Raw genomic sequence first — 21,268 nt, 5'->3', positions numbered from 1 at the left:
CCTCCTCCACCTCCCCGCCTCCGGGCCTCCGGGAAGCTAAGCGGGGGCGTGTGTGCACACCCTGGGGGAGTTGCCCTCGCGGCTGCCGGGGCCAGAAACGCCCCGCCGGAGCCCCGGACTCCGAGCAAGTTCCCGGGCTCCGGGCGCCCCGCGCCCTCCGGCCTCCGGGCGCGGCCGGGCTGAGCGGGCGGGCGGGCGGCAGAACCCCCCGGCGGCGCCGGGCCGGACGCGGGGAGGAGTTCGGCGGCGGCGGCGGCGGCGGCGGCGGCGGCGGCGGGCCGGGGGGCGGGCCCGGCCCGGCCTCCCGCTAGACGATGGCGGCGGCGGGCTCCCGGCCCCACCTGGGCTCGGCCGCCCGGCACGCGCCCGGGGCCCCGCAGCCGCGGACCCCTGAGGCGGACGGCAGGACGCCGGGCCTTCCCCAGGACCCGGACGGCTGCGCGTTGGTGCCGACCACCCAGGCCATCCCTCTGCAGGTGGACATGGCCATGGCCCTGCAGCGCGTGCGGATTTCCGAAAAGTACGGCAAGAGCTACCTCTGCCTGCTGCAGGCGGTCTTCGTCGCAGGTAAGTTCCCTCCTGGCGCTCGCCGCCCGCTGGCCTCTGCCTCCCGCCAGGCTCGCGCGCCCCTCGCCTCCCGCGCTCCATCCCCAGGCGCCCGGCCGCCCAGCACGCTTCGCCTGCCCTCGGGCCGCGAGCGCGACGGCCAGCCCGCCCGCCAGTTGTCCCTCCGGCCGCGGGCCGCGCTGCGGGGGGACTGTGGGAAAGTCCGGGAGGGGGTGTGAGGACGTCTCCGCCGTGGCTGCTTCGGGTCCCCGCTGTCCTCCTCACCCGCCTCGGTGCGTCGCCAGAGGTGGCACTAGACGGTGTCTTCCAAGCCCGCATCCCGCCCACCAGAAGCCGGCCTCCCGAGGGTGCACGTCCCTCGTAATCTTCCCCGCAGGCTGGAAAAGCGGGGGTGGGGTGGGGTTGAGACGTTTGGGGAAACCGAGTCCCCAAAGGCGCTGGGGTTCGGAGACTCTCCGCACTGCAGTCGGAGAAGTTGTAGAGAAACCGCGCCTCCGCCGGCTTGGACTTTTCACCAGGACGGGTGTGTCTTGCCAGCTGGGCCCAGGAGTTTCCTGCCTCCTGGGGTCCTAACCCCAAAGGCAGAAGTTTGGGGTTGTCTCTCGGGACAAACAAAAAGAGCCGACAAACCCACACGTCCTTTACTGCTACTGCCGTGGTTTGGTTGAGGGGTGTGCGCGGGGTACTGTGGACTCGGTCACTTGCCCGCGGTGATGCGCACACGTTTGCCTCGCGGGAGGTGCAGAGCTTTGGGGTTGGTGCAGCAGGCTCTGGGCTCCGAGGAGACAGCTCCCTAGGGGACCATGCAGACCGGGGCTCAGGAGCCACCCGAGAACAGGGTGCAGCTCTGGGGTTTTCAGACGCGTTTTCGAGGTACCGGCATTGCCGTGCCTGTGCTTAGAACGCAGCGTGTCACCGCTGCGGCCTGTCTGGATGTTCGGGTCTTGCCCGTTTGGGGTTGAAGGTGGGCGCGATTGGTTTCCAGGTGTAATCCGTCGTGAAGGGGCGTGGGCTGGCGCAGCGCACGCTCCTTCAGGTGTTGAGCATTTGAAAGGCCCTGGGATGCTGCGGCCGCCTCGCTCGTCGGAACGTGTGCAGCTCAGGGGGGTGTGGCAAGGGCTCTGCGTCTTGTGTTTGCTCCTGCATCTTCCTGAGAGTTCAAAACAAAAACAAAACAAACGTAAAGCTCCAGACAAGAAATGTCTGCTTTAGCACGGAACTTGTTAGGTAGGCTACGCACTCTGCGTTCACATTTCTACCGCCAGTGATTTCTTGTCTTTCTCTAAGTTGTGCGGGTGTGTCAGCTTCCATACCTTTGAAGGCTCCTGCATGTTGGCAGGCCCCTGTCGCCTCAGCATTATGACCCAGCACAGCAGCCAAATGACACCGGGTGCAGCGTTCCATTTTTAAGCAAGCTTGCAGGACTGTTCTGCCTTTTAGCATTTTTAGCTGCACGGTCTGGAGGACCGCCGGAGTGGCCTGAAAGTGGTCTGTGCTTAGGATGTTAGGGCACGCACCCTAGTGGGATAGTTTTATGTGTAAAAAGGATTTCATGTATCTAAAAAAGGTTCATCTGTTTAAGAAATATGTGTACAAGGCTTTTCACTGTGGTGCAGAACTTTCTGAGATCGTTTCGGTAATGACCGTTTAGACACTGCTCCCTATAGGACATGCTACATTGTAATAAGCTAACTGCACCTGCTTGTGCAGCATCTGCCGTGGGCAGCGAGGATGAGCAACTCTACTTAGGGCCCTAGCTAAGGGCAGACTTCAGGGAGAAGGTGATGTGTGACTTGAATCTTCAAGGATGCGCATGCATTTCCAGGTGGACTGGGGCTAGGGATGGAGGGTGGTGGGGAGGGGTAATCAGGCAAAGGAAATAAGATGCGCAAAAACAAGGAGAAAGGGGATGGCATCACATGTTTGGGAAACTTTTTCTTTCTTTCTTTAATGATTAGAATGTAAAGTGTGGAAAATACAGGAGAGAGATCACTTTGGGGAGGTAGACAGAGGCTGGGTCAGGCCCTTTGTAAGGCATATTAGAGGGCTTTACTTTGTAGGGCCAGGAGGAGCCACCAGAGTGTTGTAACCAAGGCCGCTATGTACCGTTGTCTAGGTTGTGCACTGCAAAACTGTGAACTGTGAACGACGCCCTTGCTAGGGTTGTATCAGGCACATTGTGCACCGTGGTTGACAGCAGCATTGCACAGTGGAGCGTCTTGCTTTGGGAAATGCCATCTGGTGGCTGTGTGAAGGACACAGTGTGTGGAGTGTGCCGCAGAGAGGAAGAAGACCGGGAATAAGGGGGCCAGTTAGAGAGCAGTTGTAGCAAGCTGGGCAGGCGTGGGCCAAGACACGAACTAAGTCAGTTCTGGGAATGGGGAGAAGGGGAGAAGCTTGAGGAAATGAGAGGGTAGAATTGATTTGACTTGATTTCGAGGTTTGAAGGACAGCGCAGGAGACTAGGTTAATTCCGGGTTTCTGGATGGGATGGCGGGATGGGAAGAGAGGTTGGGATATAGCAGGGAAGGGAGGAGGAAGAGGAAATTTGGGGTTTAGTTTTGGATGCGTGATTTAGGCGGAACACTCAGAGCCGACCAATAGGTCTGGAGCTGGGAAGAAGTGAATCTTGTTTCTTACAATCTCACCCGTGAAGTTCTTTCCTTAAATTACTTCAGTGGGTTATCTTCATAGCTCAGAAAGTCTAGCATAGATGCAGCCCACATTTATTATAAAATTACCTTTCGAACGTGCCCTTAGGTAGAGGATTTTTTTACCCCTCTCACTTTCCTTACCTGATGTTGGGGGCGGAAGTGGGGGAAAGAAAGGTTTTGCATTCCTTGCAGGACAAAAGAACCCAAACTATACTGATCTAAGATAACCTCAGATAACTCAGATTAGTAGTTGTGAAAACCTGGTCACTGCAAATTTGGCTTTTGTCAGAGTTTAGCTCAAGAAGATGTGTACATCACAGCAAAAGTTAATATTCAGTATACACTGCAACTTAGTGTTCATGCAAATACATCATTGAAAACGTATTTCAGTGATGATGGGTCATTTACTGGGCAACACTGATTTCTGAGTCGTTCCATAGAACTGATTTTCTGGGTAACTGAGGTTCAGCGCCTTAGTGCCTGGCTTTTTCCCTCGCCCAGATCTCTAACCGTTTTGGATGGAAAGCTTTTCAGAAAGTTTACCTTCCTGATTACTGAACCTGGAGATGATTGCATCCTGTCTTGATGACTCAAGATTATCCTTATAATGGCATTAGTTATTTTAATTTGCTGTATATAGTGTTGCCTCAAGGGCTCCTAAGCTGCGGCAGGTCTGTTTGTCCCTGCATTAAATTGGGCACAGATCGTTCTGCCTCTAATTTGCAATGCCTGGTTTTCTAATCTTTCCGTATATCCCCTCATTTCTTGCTGCTGTTATTTTAACTCTTTCTACCAACCCAGCAGTTACTGCCTAATCCTCTAAGCTACCTCCTTCGTTGCCCCTTTTGTTGTTATGTGCTAGGAAACAACTAAACTTGTTAGCGTTATTTGCAGAATACGAGTACATAGACTATGACTAGGGTTGTGGGGAGTCTGCTTCTCTTAATGTGTATGACCATTAGTACTCGGACTCTGTGACCTCTCTTCTGGTTACATAAAAGCTTTTTTAAAACATTGAAGTAGGAGTTCCCTGGTGGCTCAGTGAGTTAAGGATCTAGTGCTGTCACTGCTGCAGTGTGGGTTCAGTCCCGGCCCGGAACTTCCCTATGCTGCAGGCACAGCCAAAAAAATGAAGTATCGTTGACTCATGGTATTATGTTAGTTTCAGATGTACAACACAGTGATTCAATATTTTTTATAAATTATACTCCATACAAAGTAGAGTTCCCTTGCGACTCAGTAGGTTAAGGATCTGGCCTTGTCATTGCAGCGGCTCCGGTTGCTGCTGTGGGGCAGGTTCGACCCCTGACCCAGGAACTTCCGCATGCCTCGGGTCCAGCCATAAAAAAAATTATACCCTATGCAAAGTTATTACGCAGCAGTGGCTATGTTTGCTGTGCTGTGTGTTACATCCGTGTATCTTATTTCATACCTAGTCGTTTGTACCTCTTCATTCCTTTCCCTGTCTTGCCCCTCCCTTCTTCTCTCTCCACTCTGGTAACCACTAATTTGTTGTCTGTATTTATCAGCCTGTTTCAGTTCCTAAAGCCTTTTTATTTTTATTTTCCTACTTCTAAATTGAAATGAGTTATCAGTGAAACCCGTGTTCTCATAAATTGAGTTATCCTGATACGTGAAATTGTAATGTTCTATTTCGTGTAAAACAAACGTGTTCAGAATCCATCAGAAAATGGAGATGCATTGTATCCATTGCATTTCTCGAGCATGCCCGCAAGTGCTTGGCACTGGGAGGCACTTCAGTCTTCAGAGCTGACCCCAAGGAGTGAAGGCAAATGTCCCTCTCCAGCATCTTCTCAAGCAAGCACCCCGGGGGGCTCCATAAAAACGCTGCTCCTCACCGGCCCCGCGCCGAAGCCGAGGTCAGCCCCCTAAGGGAGATGCCTCCTATCGGATCACTGCCAAGGTCTAGGCCAGGAGGTCGTTGGCTTCTGGCAAGAGGCCAGGGTCACAGAGCCCTTCCTCTCATTCATTTTTCACCCAAGCCCTCCCTTGCTTATGCCTGATGAACGTAAGGGTCTGACTGGCCTCCTATTCCTTTCAGCACTGGGAAGGTGACACTGAGCCACGACCTGGGCGCGGGGGGGGGGGGGAGGAGGACATCGGGGCGGGGGGGGCTCCGAGGGAATGTTCCAGGCCGAGGGGACAGTCAGAGTAAAGACCTTGAGACCTTGAGATGAGAAAGTATGGACACATTAAAGGAATGGGAAGAGAACGGAGGACGTGTGTGTGTGTGTGTGTGTGTGTAGCCCAGAGAGGTAGTGGGTCTGGATCCTAGAGGGTGTGATAAGGATGTTGGCTTTTGTCCGGAGTCACGTGAGGAGCCATAGGAAGGTTTTGAGCAAAGGGGTGACTTAGATCGCTCTGGGTGCTGCGTAGGGAATAAGATAAAGGGAAGACGCAGGTGAAAGTGAGGAGACCTGTCAGGAGACTCCAAGGATTGATGACGGTGGCTTGAACCAGAGAGGTAGTGATGGGGGTGGTGAGAGCCTGGGTATAATTTGCAGGGAGAGCCAACACGGTTTGCTCATGGTTCGGAGCGGCATCTAGGATGACTCTAAGAATTAAATGGCAGGAATTGGCACCGATGGAGATGGGGACACCTGCAGGGGGAGCCGGGGGAGGGGAAACCAGGAGCACCAGGTATGGGCTCTGGGACCGGCTAACTTTGGGGTGCCCGTTTGATGTCCACGCAGAGATGTTGGGCTGGCAAACGGATGTAGGAATCTGGCCTTCAAGGAAGGGACCCTGGGGGAGTTCCCTGGTGGGCTAGTGATTAGGATTGTTGGGATTTGGCGCTTTCCTTGCTGTGGCCTGGGTTCAATCCTGGCTCTGGGAACAAGGATTTGATTCCACATCAAAAAAAAAAAAAAAAAAAAAAAAAAAAAAAAAAAAAAGAAAAGGAAAGAAAAGAAAGGAAGGGACCAGGGGTTTTTTACTGCCTGGGTGAGTGAACCTGGGTAGAGAAGAGACTGGTTTGTTTCCCACCAGGGAAGACTTGCGGACGACCTCAACAGCATTTGAGAGGGCACACGCGGAAGCAGTGCTCCGGAAAGACAGCTCATTCCTGCAGTTTGTTGTTCAAATGTTTGCACTGTCAGATTGGCTCACAGGTCACTTTGACTCAGGTTCCTTTGCTCACAGTCTGGAACCAACCTAATCTGTGCCTGGGGGTAAAGAGGCCACTGATTAAAGCTCTCCTCTCTGGAGAGGGAAGCTGCAACTTCAGTGCTAAACGAGCCTTTTCTTATGGGTATCAGAAATGAGCCCTTTTCATCACATATGGCTGAAATGCATGCTGTAGCTGAGCTCCTTCCCATCTTATTCTTTCTTCCGTAGAAATATGAAGCAGCCATGATGGCTTTCCATTTGAGAAGACCTTGATCAGTTCAAACTGGGATAATTTTCTGTTTAAAAAAATCATATTATAATGGAAAAAATGAAGATCATTATCAAAAAATAGAAAGTAAATAAAATCATGTTGTAATGGAAAAAAATCAAAGGCCGATGGCAAATTGGAAAGAAGGACCAGTTAATCCTCACAATAAAGTTTGGGGCTTTATAAAATAGGTGGATTAGCAAATGTAATGGCACTTTAATATATTGAAATGGGCTCTTTGAGAGAGATTATGTCCTTTCTGTCTTTCAAGTATTTATCAATGACGGTGTCACCTCTGCCAAGAAGAAGTCAGCTGGTTAAACCTGCAGATGCTGGGAAAGCAGACTTCTTAGCAGCAGTTATAATTTACATTTATGTGTTCGTCTCTGGAAAGTTATGAGCCGGCAACTTGCTGGAGATCTGTCTCCTCTGTTGTCAGAGAATCTTTTGCATTCATCTGTAAAGGGAAGGAGAGCCATTCCCAGGCAGAAGGAACAGAAAGGCGTTTTGTTAACGAGAGGGCAAAGGGGAAAACAGGATCCCGTTCTAGGTTTTTAACAGCTTTATTGAGATGTAACGCACATACCGTACCCTTCACCCGTTTCAAGTATACACTTCGATGGGTTTAGGTGTAACCACAGGGATGTGCATTCGTCAGGGCAAGGGGAGAACCTGCCCATCGTCCCCCGAAGACACCCTCATAGCCATTAGCCATCACTCCCCCTTTCCTTCCAGCAGCCCCTGGCAGCCACTAAGAGACTTTCTGTCTTTATAGTTGTGTCTATTCCAGACGTTTCAGATAAATAGAATCATAATATGTGATTTCTTGTGCCTGGCTCCTTTCATGAAGCATAATGTCTTCAAGTTTCATCCATGTTGTAGCATGGATCAGTACTTCATTCTTTTATCTGGCTGCACATTGTAATGATCTGTTCTTCAGTTGGTAGCTATTTGAATTATTGACACCCTTTGTCTATTTTGAATAATGTTGCTATGACTATTCTTACATACACGTTTTTGTGGGGACGTGTTTCCCCTTCTCCTGAGTACATATCTAGGAGTGGATCTGCTGTCACAGAGTAACTGTCTAACCTTTTGAGGAACTCCCAGACTTCCGAAGCAGCTCTACCATTGGACATTCCCACCATCATTGTACGAGGGCTCCATCTTCTCCACATCCTTCTGGGGACTTGGTATTCTCCACCTGTTTGATTCCAGCCATCCTAGTGGGTGTGAATTGGTTTCACATTGTGCTTTCTGCATTTCCTGAATGACTGGTGTTGTTGAGCACCTTTTCATGTGCTTATTGGCTGTTTGTGTATCTTTTTGGAGAAATGTCTGTGCAGATTCTTTGCCCACTTTTATTTTTTATTTATTTTTTTAAATGACTCAATTTTAGTACATTTGTGATTGTGCAATGATCATCACACCCCAGTTTTATAGCATTTCCATCCCAAACCTCCGGCACCTCCCCCCACCCCCCACCCTGTCTCCTTTGGAAACCATAAGTTTTTCAAAGTCTGCGAGTCAGTATCTGTTCTGCAAAGAAGTTCATTGTGTCCTTTTTTTAGATTCCACATGTAAGTGATAGCATTTGATGTTGGTGTCTCACTGTCCGACTGTCTTCACTTTGCACGGTAATTTCTAGGTCCATCTATGTTGCTGCAAATGCTGTTATTTCATTCCTTTGAATGGCCGAGTAATATTCCATTGTGTATATGTACCACATCTTCTTGATCCACTCCTCTGTCGATGGACATTTGGGTTGTTTCCATGTCTTGGCTTTTGAAAATAGTGCCCCAATGAACATTGGAGTACATGTGTCTCTGCGAGTCGTGGTTTTCTCTGGATAGATGCCCAGGAGTGGGATTGCTGGATCAAAAGGTAGTTCTATGTTTAGTTTTCTGAGGAATCTCCATACTGCTTTCCACAGTGGTTGCACCCATTTACAATCCCACCAACAGTGTACTAGGGTTCCTTTTTCCCCACACCCTCTCCAGCACTTATTGTTTGTAGACTTTTGGATGATGGCCATTCTGGCTGGTGGAAGGTGGTACCTCATGGTGGTTTTGATTTGCATCGCTCTAATAATGAGTGATGTTGAACATCTTTTCATGTGGTTTTGGCCATCTGTATGTCCTCTTTGGAGAATTGTCTGTTGAGATCTTCTGCCCATGTTTTGATGGGGTTGTTTGTTTTTTGGTATGGAGCTGCAGAAGGTGTTTATAAGATTAATCCCTTGTCAGCTGCTTCATTTGCAAATATTTTCTCCTATTCTGTGGGTTGTCTTTCGTTTTGTTTAGGGTTTCCTTTGCTGTGCAGAAACTTTTAAGTTTAATTAAGTCCCATTGGTTTATTTTTGTTTTTATTGTCAATACTCTGAAAGGTGGATCTGAGAAGATGTTGCTGTGGCTTATGTCGGAGAGTGTTCAGCCTATGTTTTCCTCTAAGAGTTTTATAGTATCTGGTCTTATATTTAGGCCTTTAATCCATTTTGAGTTTCCTTTTGCATATGGTGTTAGGAAGTGTTCTAATTTCATTCTTTTCCATGTGGCTGTCCAATTTTCCCAGCACCACTTAATGAAGGGGCTGTCTTTTCTCCATTGTATATTCTTGCCTCCTTTGTCATAGATTAGTTGGCTGTAGGTGCGTGGGTTTAATTCTGGGCTTTCTATCCTGTTCCACTGATCTATATTTCGGTCTTTGTGCCAGTACTATACAGTTTTGATGATTGTTGCTTTGTAGTATAGTCTGAAGTCTGAGAGCCTGATTCCTCCAGCTCCATTTTTCTTTTTCAGGATGTCCTTGCTATTCTGGGTCTTTTGCGCTTCCAAACAAATTTTAAAATATTTTGTTCGAGTTCTGTGAAAACTGTCCTTGGTAATTTGATAGGGATTGCATTGAATCTGTAGATTGCCTTAGGTAGTATAGTCATTTTGATAATATTGACTCTTCCAGTCCAAGAGCATGGTATGTGTCTCCATCTCTTTGTGTCATCTTTGATTTCTTTCATCAGCATCTTACAGTTTTCAGAGTACAGGTTTTTTGTCTCTTTAGGTAGGTTTATTCTTAAGTATTTAATTCTTTTGGATGCAATGGTAAATGGGATTGCTTCCCTAATTTATTTTTCTGCTTTTTCATTGTTAGTGTATAAAAATGCCATCGATTTCTGTGTATTAATTTTGTATCCTGCGACTTTGCCAAATTCATGGATGAGCTCTCAGTTTTCTTTAGTATTCTCTAGGTATAGTATCATGTCATCTGCAAATAGTGATAGTTTTACTTCTTCCTTTCCAATTTGGATTCCTTTTATTTCTTTTACTTCTCTGATTGCTGTGGCGAGGACTTCCAGAACTATGTTGAAGAGTAATGGCAAGAGCGGACATCCTTGTCTTGTTCCTGATCTCAGCGGTAATTCTTTCAGCTTTTCCCCATTGAGAATGATGTTCGCTGTGGGTTTGTCATGTGGCCTTGATGATGTTGAGGTAGGTTCCCTCTCTGCCCACTTTCTGAAGGGTTTTGATCAGAAATGGGTGTTAGATTTTGTCAAAAGCTTTTTCTGTATCTATTGAGAGGCTCATATGGTTTTGATTCTTCAGTTTGTTAATGTGGTGTATCCCACTGATGGATTCGTGGATATTGAAGACCCCTTGCATCCTTGGGATAAATCCCACTTGATCATGATGTACAATCCTTTTAATGTTTTGTTGGATGTGGCTTGCTAGTGTTTTGTTGAGGATTTTTGCATCGATGTTCATCAGTGAAATTGGCCTGTTGTTTTCTTTTTTGTGGTGTCTTTGTCTGGTTTTGGTACCAGGGTGATGGTGGCCTCATAGAATGAGTTTGGGAGTATCCCTTCCTCTGCAATTTTTTGAAATAGTTTCAGAAGCAGAGGTGTTAGCTCTTCTCTAAATGTTTGATAGAATTCACCTGTGAAGCCGTCTGGTCCTGGACTTTTGTTTGTTGGAAGTTTTTAAATCACAGTTTCCGTTTCAGTTCTTGTGATGGGTCCATTCATCTTTTCTATTTCATCTTGGTTTAGTCTTGGAAGATTGTACTTTTCTAAGAATTTGTCCTTTTCTTCTGGGTTTTTTCCTTTATTGGCATAGAGTTGCATAGGTGCTTATAGTCGTCTCTTTGCATTTCTGTGATGTCCGTTGTTACTTCTCCTTGTTCGTTTCTAATTTTATTGATTTGAGTCCTCTCTCTTTCTTGAGAAGTCTGGCTAAGGGTTTATCAATTTTGTTGATCTTTTCAAAGGACCAGCTTTTTGTTTCCTTGATCTTTTCTATGGTTTTCTTCATTTCTATTTCATTTATATCGTTATTATTTCATCTATTCGTTTAACTCAGTGTCAGCTTGCTCCAAAGTCCCTACTGTCTCAATTTCTTTGTTCCCAGCAACAAGCCCACCTTATCTTTTGTGGCTACTCAGTGATAACCCCGTGTTGTCTTCCCCTTCCTGTTATCTCCGCTCCCTTCAGTCTGTTTCCAACCCATACTTTGATCATTTCTTAAAGTATTAACATCTTCTCTTTTAACCATTCTTTTTCTTTTTTTAAAAAAAATTGAGGTATAGTTGATTTACAATATTATGTAAGTTTCAAGTGTACAACATAATGATTCATAATTTTTAGAGCTTATGCTCCCTTTATATTTTTGTAAAATCTTGGCAGTATTCCCTGTGCTGTATGATGTAGCCTTGCTGCTTATTTATGTTACACATGGTAGTGTTTACCTCTTAATCCCTTCCCGCCTCCCCACTCCCCATTGGTAACAACTACCTGGTTCCCTATACCTGTGAGTCTGTTTTTTTTAGCCATTATTTTATCCTTTTTCATTGGTATGGAAATATTCTTTTGTTGGCATAATTGTGGGAGACATTTGACGATAGAGACATCAGTGTATTTCCCTTACAGCTGTGGATTTGACCTCTTGCTGGAGCTCAGAGAATGTAAGGGGCTTTAGAAAGCATTTGCTGGAGTGCCCTCACTTCTAAAAGGGGGATGCGGGCAGGGTGATGAGGTGAGGGGTAGGGAGAGACTTGCCCCAGATCCCGGAGCTGCTCCACTGTCAGCCCTCGGCCTTTTCTTTTATGCCCTGATGCCTCTCTCGTTACGTGAATGGATTAAAACGATTGTAGAGTAAGTGGACATAGTTTCTGCATCTGCACAAGCACTTGAATGGTACGGGAGGAATCAGGATGCAGACATTAGTGCTTTCAGATCTGCCATCTGACATAAAATTCCTCAATTTATCTTGATAGCTATTTTCTACTGATCGGAGCAGGGGAGAAATTTGGGCCTTATTCTGCAGGAATATTTTAACGCCTAATGCACTCATCTCAACGGTAGAACACGTTTGGGGCATTGCTGCTTGTGCAGGCCTCAGAGAGCAGAGAAAGTTCTAGTCCTCTTTGTATTACCCGCATCTCATCCATCCTGCAGGTCTCCAGGCCTAAAAATGTCAGCATGTCACCCGTGTTTGAGACGGTCACAAACACTTGCTTTTATCTGAAGAAACATGTAGCAGTGTAAAAATCTGGGGCAGTCTGGTTGTGAAGCCCGGGACATACAGGAGCCAATATATTTTTTTTAATTACAAGACATTTTTAGGAATTGATTTTTATGTCCTGACAAATGGCCGTATTTTTAATGGCATGTATCTTTTAAAAAAAGTTTTAACATTTACTTGAATCGTGTGAATCATGTCATTTAAGGCTCCCTTCATGGTTTTGTTTTTTGTTTTTTTCGATTTTTAAAGAGTTTTATTGAAGTATTGTAGAAGTATAGAATGGTATGTATCTTATGAAGGTAAATTTGTTCTTGAATTTATGTTTCAAATCAGGGGTGTGTGTATGTGTGTGTGTGTGTGTGTGTGTGTGTGTGCGCGTGCGCGTGAATGCATGCACGCGTGCACGCAGCAGGAGGCTCTGTAACAGAGCCCCTAGTCCCCTGTCTTGTGTGGATCAATTGAGAACTCAACTGTGCCCCTTGAGCAGGATTGGCCCTGATGAACCACATCTACCAAGAAGGGCGACGTGTCATCAGCCTGACACCACCTTGGACCCAGGCTTTGAAGGCCTTTTTTTGGTTTTGTTTTGTTTTTGTTTCTGTTTTTAGTGCTGCACCTGCGGCATATGAAAGTTCCCAGGCTAGGGGTCAGATCAGAGCTGCAGCTGCCAGCCTATGCCACAGCCACAGCCATGCTGGATCCTTAACCCACTGAGCAAGGCCAGGGATCGAACCCGTGTCCTCATGCATACCAGTCAGGTTCATTACTGCTGAGCCACAACAGGAACTCCTGAAGGCCCTTTGTCTCAGAGAGCAAGTGGAAAATATGGCTTCTCTGAGAGGTGTGGAACCACAGGTCTTAAACCCAACGATCCAAAATAGCTGAGTTTGATGACCTGTTTTTGTTGAACAAGTTATCCCTGCTCATGGACCAGAGGCAGGTGGCGGACTTTGATGTGGGGCCCCTGGAGAGTTCACTGGAATTGAACCTTCCAAATTAGCACTTACGATCTGGGACATCTCAAACAGGTTGGAGAGTGCAGGGATGTGTTTAACAATCAAAGATGAGTTACTTTGCTGCCAGTTACTTTGCATCCGGTGGGCACAGCACCCCGTGAAGTAGATCTTAGCATATGCTCAGTTTGCAGGTAAGGAAACTTGAGGCTCTGAGAGGCTAAGTCACCTGTCCATGTTTGTCCAGCCCCCAATAGACACAACAAGCTGGGATGGGAATCCAGGTCTCTCTGACTCGTTTCCTGCCCTACAAGATGGGGCAATAATACCTTTCTCCTGGCTATTTTAAGGATCCCATAAGATAAAAGATCCCCAAAGTGCTTTGTAATCGCTACTAAAGCTTTGCCGAGTGAAAAGCATTATCAGAAATATGCGGCAGTGTCTCTCGGTGCCTCTGTACCCTTTAGAGAAATCTGGATGTCCTGGAGTGTGGCCCTTTGGCCCGGGCTTTCTGGCGAGTGAGAGTGGTTGATGTCCCGGGCATAGATCCTGAGAACTAGGACGCTGGTCTGACTTACCCAGCGCTATTTTCAACAGGGCGCTTTCCGTGTTATGAGGCTGAGGAATAAAGAGAAGGTCAGCAGTGCGTCTGGAGACACAGGTCTGCGGGCCCCCCCAGAGTTCTTTCCGGCACGATGCGAGGTCCCGAGCGCGTTCCCAGCTGGCCTCTAACGTGTCCGCTGTTTCTCTCCCCTTCTCGTTTGTCAGAAACCGAGGTGCTCCTCCGTGTAAAGGACATCAGCCATTTCTTAATGCAAGACATCGCCTTCCTGTCTGGTAAGCAGACTTTGTCATATGTTGAGACCAGATGAACTGTATGAATCTCTTAGCGTAGGGAGTTTGGTCCTTCTTCCATAAGGGGCTGTGTAATGCACATATTCGAGTGAGCGTTTCTACGCTGTGCATGTAGTTGCTGGAGAAACGCCCGTGCAGGGAGCAATTAGAGAATGTAAGTATGTTTAGGTGTGCGATTAAAGCCAGTCTTTACCAGCCTTGTGCACTGGACGTTAGGGCAAGTCTTTGGTGCTCCAGGGTGGGTGAGAGCAAAATACATCTCCTGCGTGGGTGCAGGGTGCAGGGTGCAGGGTGCAGGCTGAGTGAGAGGAGGGTGGCCTCTCGGGTGGCTTCTTAGAGGCTTTCCCTTCAGCATAGCTCTGGGCACGTAAATGTTCATGACAGAGGCTGTCAAGTTACCCCAGTTAAGCTGCATGTATCATGTTGTTGAAGGATTTCACTTATTTATTTATTTTTGTCTTTTTATTTATTTTTTCTTTTCTTTGGGCTGCTCCCGCGGCATATGGAGATTCCCAGGCTAGGAGTCGAATCGGAGCTGTAGCCGCCGGCCTACACCACAGCCACAGAAACGCAGAATCCAAGCCTTGCCTGCGACCTACACCACAGCTCACAGCAACGCCGGATCCTTAACCCACTGAGCAAGGCCAGGGATCGAACCTGCAACCTCATGGTTCCTAGTCGGATTCGTTAACCACTGCGCGCCACGACGGAAACTCCTGGATTTCATTTAAATATGCTGAAAAAGTTTACTTTTCTAAAATGCATCTATGTATTTGTATGTGTGTATGCATTTGTATATAACTTCTAAATATTGTGATGAAATACACACAACATACAATTTACCCTCTTAACTAGTAAGTGCATACATAGTTCAGTGTCGTGGAATCTCTTCACATTGTTGTACAACCATCACCACCATCCGCCTCCAGAACTCGTTTTGTCTTGTAAAACTGAGACTCTGTACCTGTTAAAAAAATAACCCAGAGTTCTCCCTGTGGCACAGTGGGTTAAGAACCTGACTGCAGTGGCTCTGGTTGCTGCGGGAGGTGCAGGTTCAGTCCCCGGCCAGGTGAAGTGGGTTAAGGTATCCGGCATTGCCGTAGCTGCTGCGTAGGTCACAGCTGTGGCTCGGATTCAACCCCCTGGCCTGGGAACTTCCATATGCTGCGGATGTGCCCCTTAAAAAAATAATGACCCTTCATTCCCTCCTCCCTCTAGACCCTGGCCGCTACCATTCTACTTTCTGTCTCTAGCTATTTGACTATTCCGGGTACCTCATATGAGTGGAATCGTGCTGTTTGTCTTTTTGTGACTGGTTTATTTCCCTTCGTGTAATGTCCTCAAGGCCTTTCTGTGTTGTAGCATGTGTCAGAATTTCCTTCCTTTTGAGGGCTGAATCATATTCCACTGTGTGGATGGAACACATATGTTTGTCCATTCATCCATTCCTTCCACCTCTTGGCTCTAGTGAATAATGCTGCTTAGTACTGTTATTTATTTATTTATTTATTTTGAGCTAGAGCAGTGGTAAACCACCCCTCTCTTTTTAATTTGATCAGATATCTAGGGAAAGTTTTGCTTAAAGACAAGAAAATGCCTTTGAGGTGTTCGAATAACTTGAACTATACAGTTAAACTACCCTTATGTTTCTTATATTAAACAGATAAGAACAATTTATGAGTTATATGTGTTGTTTGCATGAAAATACGTCTTAGGTGTTTTCGGAGTACGAGAGACCATCGTGTTTCTTTTAAGCAGTGTAATTATTTCTCCTGAAATGATACCTACATGCTCGATTTACTAAACAAGCGTTTACTTTATAGATGATCCTAATTGGACACTTCAGTCTGGCCTCTCTGCTTTAATGATTATAATTAGCGGTAATTGTGAATTAGTGGTGACTTAATTAATATAGTTTTATGTTTTATTCTCTAAGTGTTATAAGTGTGTGATCTGTATTTTACTGAAGCCCATCAGTGGTTTTCAAACTGTGTTCCAAGTAGAACCCCCCCGGGAACGCCCAGACCCCGCTCCATAATTTTCTTCCTTATCTGATTGTTGTAGTCGTTTTCAAAATACTTCTGCCTATGGTTCCTTATGAAGAAGGGGTTCCCAATGGGAAAAATGATGAAAACCTTCCATTTTATTTTGTTTTATTTTATTTTTGCTTTTTAGGGCCGCACCCGTGGCATATGGAGGTTCCCAGGCTAGGGGTCCAATCAGCCACAGCAACGCCAGATCCAAGCCGCATCTGCACCCTACACCACAGCTCACCGCAACGCCGGATCCTTGACCCATGGAGCAAGGGCAGGGATTGAACCCGCAATCTCATGGTTCCTAGTCGGATTCGTTTCCCTTGTGCCAAATCAGGAACTTTGAAAACCTCCCAATTTAAAATATAAATATCTTCTTTGCTCTTTTCTCACATATTTACTACCTAGTATAGCTCTTGTAGGTGCTCCGTGGTAATAACAGTTTATAGATTAGTAGATGACGGTTTGCCCTTATAGGAACCAACTTTGCGTCCTTTGATAGGTAAAGGTGGCCTGAGTGCTTCTTGGCAAGTCACAGTTATGTGATATATATGTTGCATTATGTGTTATATATTAATATTGCTAGTTCTGCATCTTACTCTGCCCGTGGGGGCCCTTTGTTTCATGGTTGGCTAAATCTCTTGGTTCAGAGTCGTACAAGTCTCTCCTTTGATGTCCTTTAAAATTCTTGGGTGGATGCCAGCCCTTTCATGAATATTTTTCTTCATCTTGCTCTTTAAGTCTAGAATGTTATAAAGATTTGTCATCATTTGATTTAACACTGAAGTCTAGTTTGATTCAGAAGATACTATGAGAATGGGGGCCCTCCCTCAACTTTCCACTGATGAAGATTAAAGCAAGCGGAGTTCCCATCGTGGCTGACGAATCCGACTAGGAACCATGAGGTTGCGGGTTCCATCCCTGGCCTTGCTCAGTGGGTTAAGGATCCGGTGTGGCCGTGAGCTGTAGTGTAGGTTGCAGACGCGGCTCGGATCCCGTGTTGCTGTGGCTCTGGTGTAGGCCGGCAGCTACAGTTCCGATTCGACTCCTAGCCTGGGAACCTCCATATGCCGCGGGAGCGGCCCAAGAAAATGGCAAAAGACCAAAAAAAAAGGTTAAGGCAAGGGATTAATTTGATCTTTTCCCAAGTTCACTAGAGGAGACTGCATGTTCTGCTTTTGTTGAATGGAGTGTTCTAGAAGCATCAATGAAGTCACACTGGTGAGATTGTTCTTCAACTTGTCCTATCAGTTATTGAGAGGGGTCATGAAATTTCTGACTAAAATTGTGGATTTGTCTATTATTCCTTGTAGCTCTATCCATTTTTTTTTTTTTTTGTCTTTTTGCCTTTTCTTGAGCCGCTCCCGCGGCATATGGAGGTTCCCAGGCTAGGGGTCGAATCAGAGCTGTAGCCGACAGTGTACACCACAGCCACAGCAACGCAGGATCCGAGCTGTGTCTGCGACCCACACCACCGCTCACGGCAATGCCGGATCCTTAACCCACTGAGCAAGGCCAGGGGTCGAACCTGCAACCTCCTGGTTCTTAGTCAGATTCGTTAACCACTGCGCCACAACGGGAACTCCATTCATTTTTTTTGTTCTTTGCTTTTTTATGGCTGCATCTGTGGCATAATGGAATTTCCTGGGCTAGGGATTGAACCTGACCTGCAGCCATGCCTACACCTGCAGCTCTGGCAACAACAGATCCTTTAACCCACTGCACCAGGCCAGGCATTGAACCCACATCTCTACAGTTACTGGAGCTGATGCAGTTGGACTCTTAACCTACTGCACCACAGCAGGAACTCCAGCTCTATCCATTTTTATTTCATGTCTTTTAAAGCTCTGTTATGAGATACGTAAGCACTTAGGATTATGTCCTCTTGATTAATTTACTGCTGTTTGATTATCAAATGATCTTCTTAGTATCTAGTAAAATCTTGACTCTGAAATCTACTTGTCTAAAAATTAGATGCCTTAATTTTGATTACTTGGTATTATGATACATCCTTTTCTATCTTTCTGCTTTTAATGCATTGTGCCTTTATATTTAAAATGTGTTTCTTGCAGGTAGTAAGTATATAGTTGGGTCTTGATTTTTTTTTATCAAATTTGATAATCTCTAATTTTTTTTGTTCTTTTTTTGGGGGGGCCACACTTGCAGCATATGGAAGTTCCCAGGCTAGGAGTTGAATTGGAGCTGCAGCTGCTGGCCACAGCCACAGCAACTCCAGATTTGAGCCGCATATGCAACCTACACCACAACTCCCTGCACGTTGGATCCTTAACCCACTGAGCAAGGCCACGGATCAAACCCACATCTTAATGGATACTAGGCAGATTCTTAACCCACTGAACCACAACGGGAACTTTGATAATCTCTTTGAGTGTCAAAATCATTTATATTGAATGTGATTATTCACATGGCTGGGTTTAAATCTCTCATCTTACTCTTTGTTTCCTATTTATTCCATTAGTTCTTTGTTTTTTTTCCCCTCCATTTTTAAAAAATTTTTTGGTCTTTTTGCCATTTCTTGGGCTGCTCCTGTGGCATATGGAGGTTCCCAGACTAGGGGTCGAATCGGAGCTGTAGAAGCCAGCCTACGCCAGAGCCACAGCAACGCGGGATCCGAGCTGCATCTGCAACCTACACCACAGCTCACAGCAATGCCGGATCCTTAACCCACTGAGCAAGGCCAGGGATCGAACCCGCAACCTCATGGTTCTTAGTCGGATTCGCTAACCACTGAGCCATGATGGGAACTCCTTTTTCCCTCCATTTTTGCTTTCTTTTGGAATTAATTGTGTTATCCCTCTACTTTATCTCTTTTGCCTTTGTCATAGCTTTATTGTATGTTGAATTTTTTATATCCTATATCTTTATTCCCTTAAATTCAGCCAAATAAGAATTACAACTAAACCTCTCAAAAAATGTCTTTAGCAAGCTAAATTCACAGGCCACCCTGCAGCTTTCCTTCTAAAACAATCCTTCACACTTAGCCCTAAACATTTATTGAGCACCTACTCTGTGCCCAGGTGTTAGGCTGGCTACAGACTGGTCCCTTAGACACGTCTAAGGCTCATCCCTGCATTTAGGTGCCCTTCATTCTCATTGTTCTCTATCCTCCAGGCAGCAAAGAGGACTGTGGAGTGGGGCGCATGCTTAATTTTAACCCATGGAAAATTCGTGGTCTGTCTTTCTTTGCATTAGTAAGATTCCTATACCATCGTTGCTATTATTGTGTGAGTTGTTTCTTCCATCAGTCTTTTAGACTGTCGCTTAGTTCCTGTAGTTTGTATTCTGTGTTCCTTCATGCCCACTGTGATCTAAGTGGTCAGTTTTATCAAGGTTTCCACTTGCTATCAAGCTGTCAATTACTCATTTTGAATTTAGGCTCATAGCATTGGTCTAGAAACAGTTATTGCCCAATACCCATGGTTGTTCAACATGAGCGATCTGCTGTATTTTCAACTATTTTTATTGTACGTGTTCCATATTTGTTCTGACTATATTTACTCATTGTGCCCTCTGTTCTCTTTCGCCTTCCTTCCTCCCTTCCTCCTCATCCCTTCCCTTTCTTCCTCCCTTTGTCAATTTTCTGCTGTACAGCAAAGTGACCCAGTCGTATATATGTTCTTTTTCCCACGTTATCCTCCATCGTGTTCCATCGAAAGTGACTAGATACAGTTCCCGTCCTCCCTCCCTTTCTTCCTTCCTGTCTTCTTTCCTTCCTTCCTTTTTTTCATTTTGAAACCACTCTGCCACCCTTTAGACTTAAGCAGGAACACGCACTGTTTTGGTTTCTGTGGAGAACCTCATCCTTACAAAAGTTGCATTGGCCCCAAACTATCTTCTTCCCACCCCTCTCAAATCTAAAATCCTCTTTCTTGCATTGTTGTCACATAAAGGTTAATTTTGCTTTTTATACTGTTTTAGGTGGCCGGGGAAAGGACAATGCTTGGATCATTACGTTTCCAGAAAATTGTAATTTCAGATGCATACCAGAAGAAGTGATAGCAAAAGTGCTGACTTACCTGACGTCTATTGCGAGGTGCAGTGTTTCGCTGCATTTTTTTCAATTTGTTTTATGTTAGATACCCATTTGACTGTAATAACAGGAAAATGGTTTTTTAGTGTGGCTTTTATTATTATTGTAAATGATCGTAAGACTCACCTTCAGAGTAGATAAGAAATGACTTAGAAGAGGAAGCTGTTAGGTACCTAAATTGCTATAAAAATTATACTGAGGCTCTGTGAAAACAAAATTAAGGGCTGAGAAGTTTTTGTCCTCATGCGAAAGAACATAGATTGAAAATTATAGTCATACATAAAGCTTTTAATTTGCCTAAAAGACAGCTATTCTTCATGTCTTCCAAGGATAAAATAAGACTGAAAGTTGAACAGACTCACCAGTGATATGGGAATAGATTAGGAGTAACTTCTTGATATTAGAAATCATTTGAGATGAGAATGCTCTAAGGGGAAAGTTTCAAAAGCTTCCTTAAGGATCTTGTTTAGGCTGAAAACAAATTCTTTCAAGGAAACATTTTTCCAGTTATTCATCCTGAAGCCTAAGAAGGCACAAATCTAAGATGGTAATATTGTGAAGAGTCTCATGAACTAAAATCACATCTCGGAAAATGAAATTTATACGGCACCCCTTAAATCTTGAAAATGGTCTTTTTAGGGAAAATAAAAGTTCTATTATCCATGACACTGCCTTCGCTCAAGGAGCAGGCAAGAATAGGAACGTGTATTTAATACTGTTTTCCTGAATGAGTGAGTGGATCATTGGCTCACGATGGATTGCCACGACAGGTGAAGTCTGATGACACGAAGGACAGCTGTCTCTAAGGCTTTCCCATGACCAAATCGCAGTATTCCACCTGCCAAACTCTAAGAGCCTACCTGCATTACACTGTTACTTGCATATTTAAAAGATTGACATTGGTGACAGAAAAGAAACTTGACATAGTGAGCAGTGGAATATGGAATCAAATTGGTTTTCCATTGTAGTGAGGACTTTGTGAGAGCCTTCCAAATCCAAATCAGGAGTGAGGACGTATCTAGGAAATTTGGGTTAGTACTAAGAAGAACATATTATTTCCTCTTATCTTGTAGGCAAAATGGATCTGACTCCCGATTTACTGTTATTCTTGATCGAAGGTTGGATACCTGGTCTTCTCTCAAAATCTCTCTCCAAAAAATCTCAGTAAGTACCAATTTATTCTTATTTTTCTTTTGCATTATACCTACTTTTTTTGGAGGGGGGTAAATTTTATTTTGATACTGA

At 45.5% G+C, this 21,268-nt stretch overlaps 1 protein-coding gene across 15 annotated transcripts in view; it reads left to right on the top strand.

The window, feature by feature from the left end:
* Positions 1–291: 291 nt before the first annotated feature.
* Positions 292–21,268, top strand: part of MCF2 (MCF.2 cell line derived transforming sequence) — a 98,077-nt gene continuing 77,100 nt past the window's right edge. For 6 of the 15 annotated variants that reach the window (XR_014835173.1, XR_014835171.1, XM_085007405.1 and 3 more), the window contains exons 1-4: positions 295–567; positions 13,853–13,921; positions 19,912–20,026; positions 21,097–21,187. Coding sequence is in view for 11 of the 15 variants with exons in the window: in XM_085007405.1 (XP_084863531.1) it covers positions 315–567; positions 13,853–13,921; positions 19,912–20,026; positions 21,097–21,187 (528 nt within the window). In the remaining 4 variants the exon portion in view is untranslated. Of the gene's footprint in view, positions 568–13,633; positions 13,746–13,852; positions 13,922–19,911; positions 20,027–21,096; positions 21,188–21,268 lie in introns of those variants that run through there. The other 9 variants (XR_014835172.1, XR_014835170.1, XM_021080103.2 and 6 more) reach the window with 5 other exon arrangements.

The sequence above is a fragment of the Sus scrofa genome, chromosome X (assembly GCF_054392235.1).
Source record: "Sus scrofa isolate SSC_HxYL_T2T_F1_AM1 chromosome X, Sscrofa_HxYL_maternal_Yorkshire_Landrace_v2.0, whole genome shotgun sequence".
NCBI lineage: Eukaryota > Metazoa > Chordata > Mammalia > Artiodactyla > Suidae > Sus > Sus scrofa.
The sequence above is the reverse complement of the archived record's forward strand: the minus strand, read 5'-3'. Positions and strand labels throughout refer to the sequence as shown.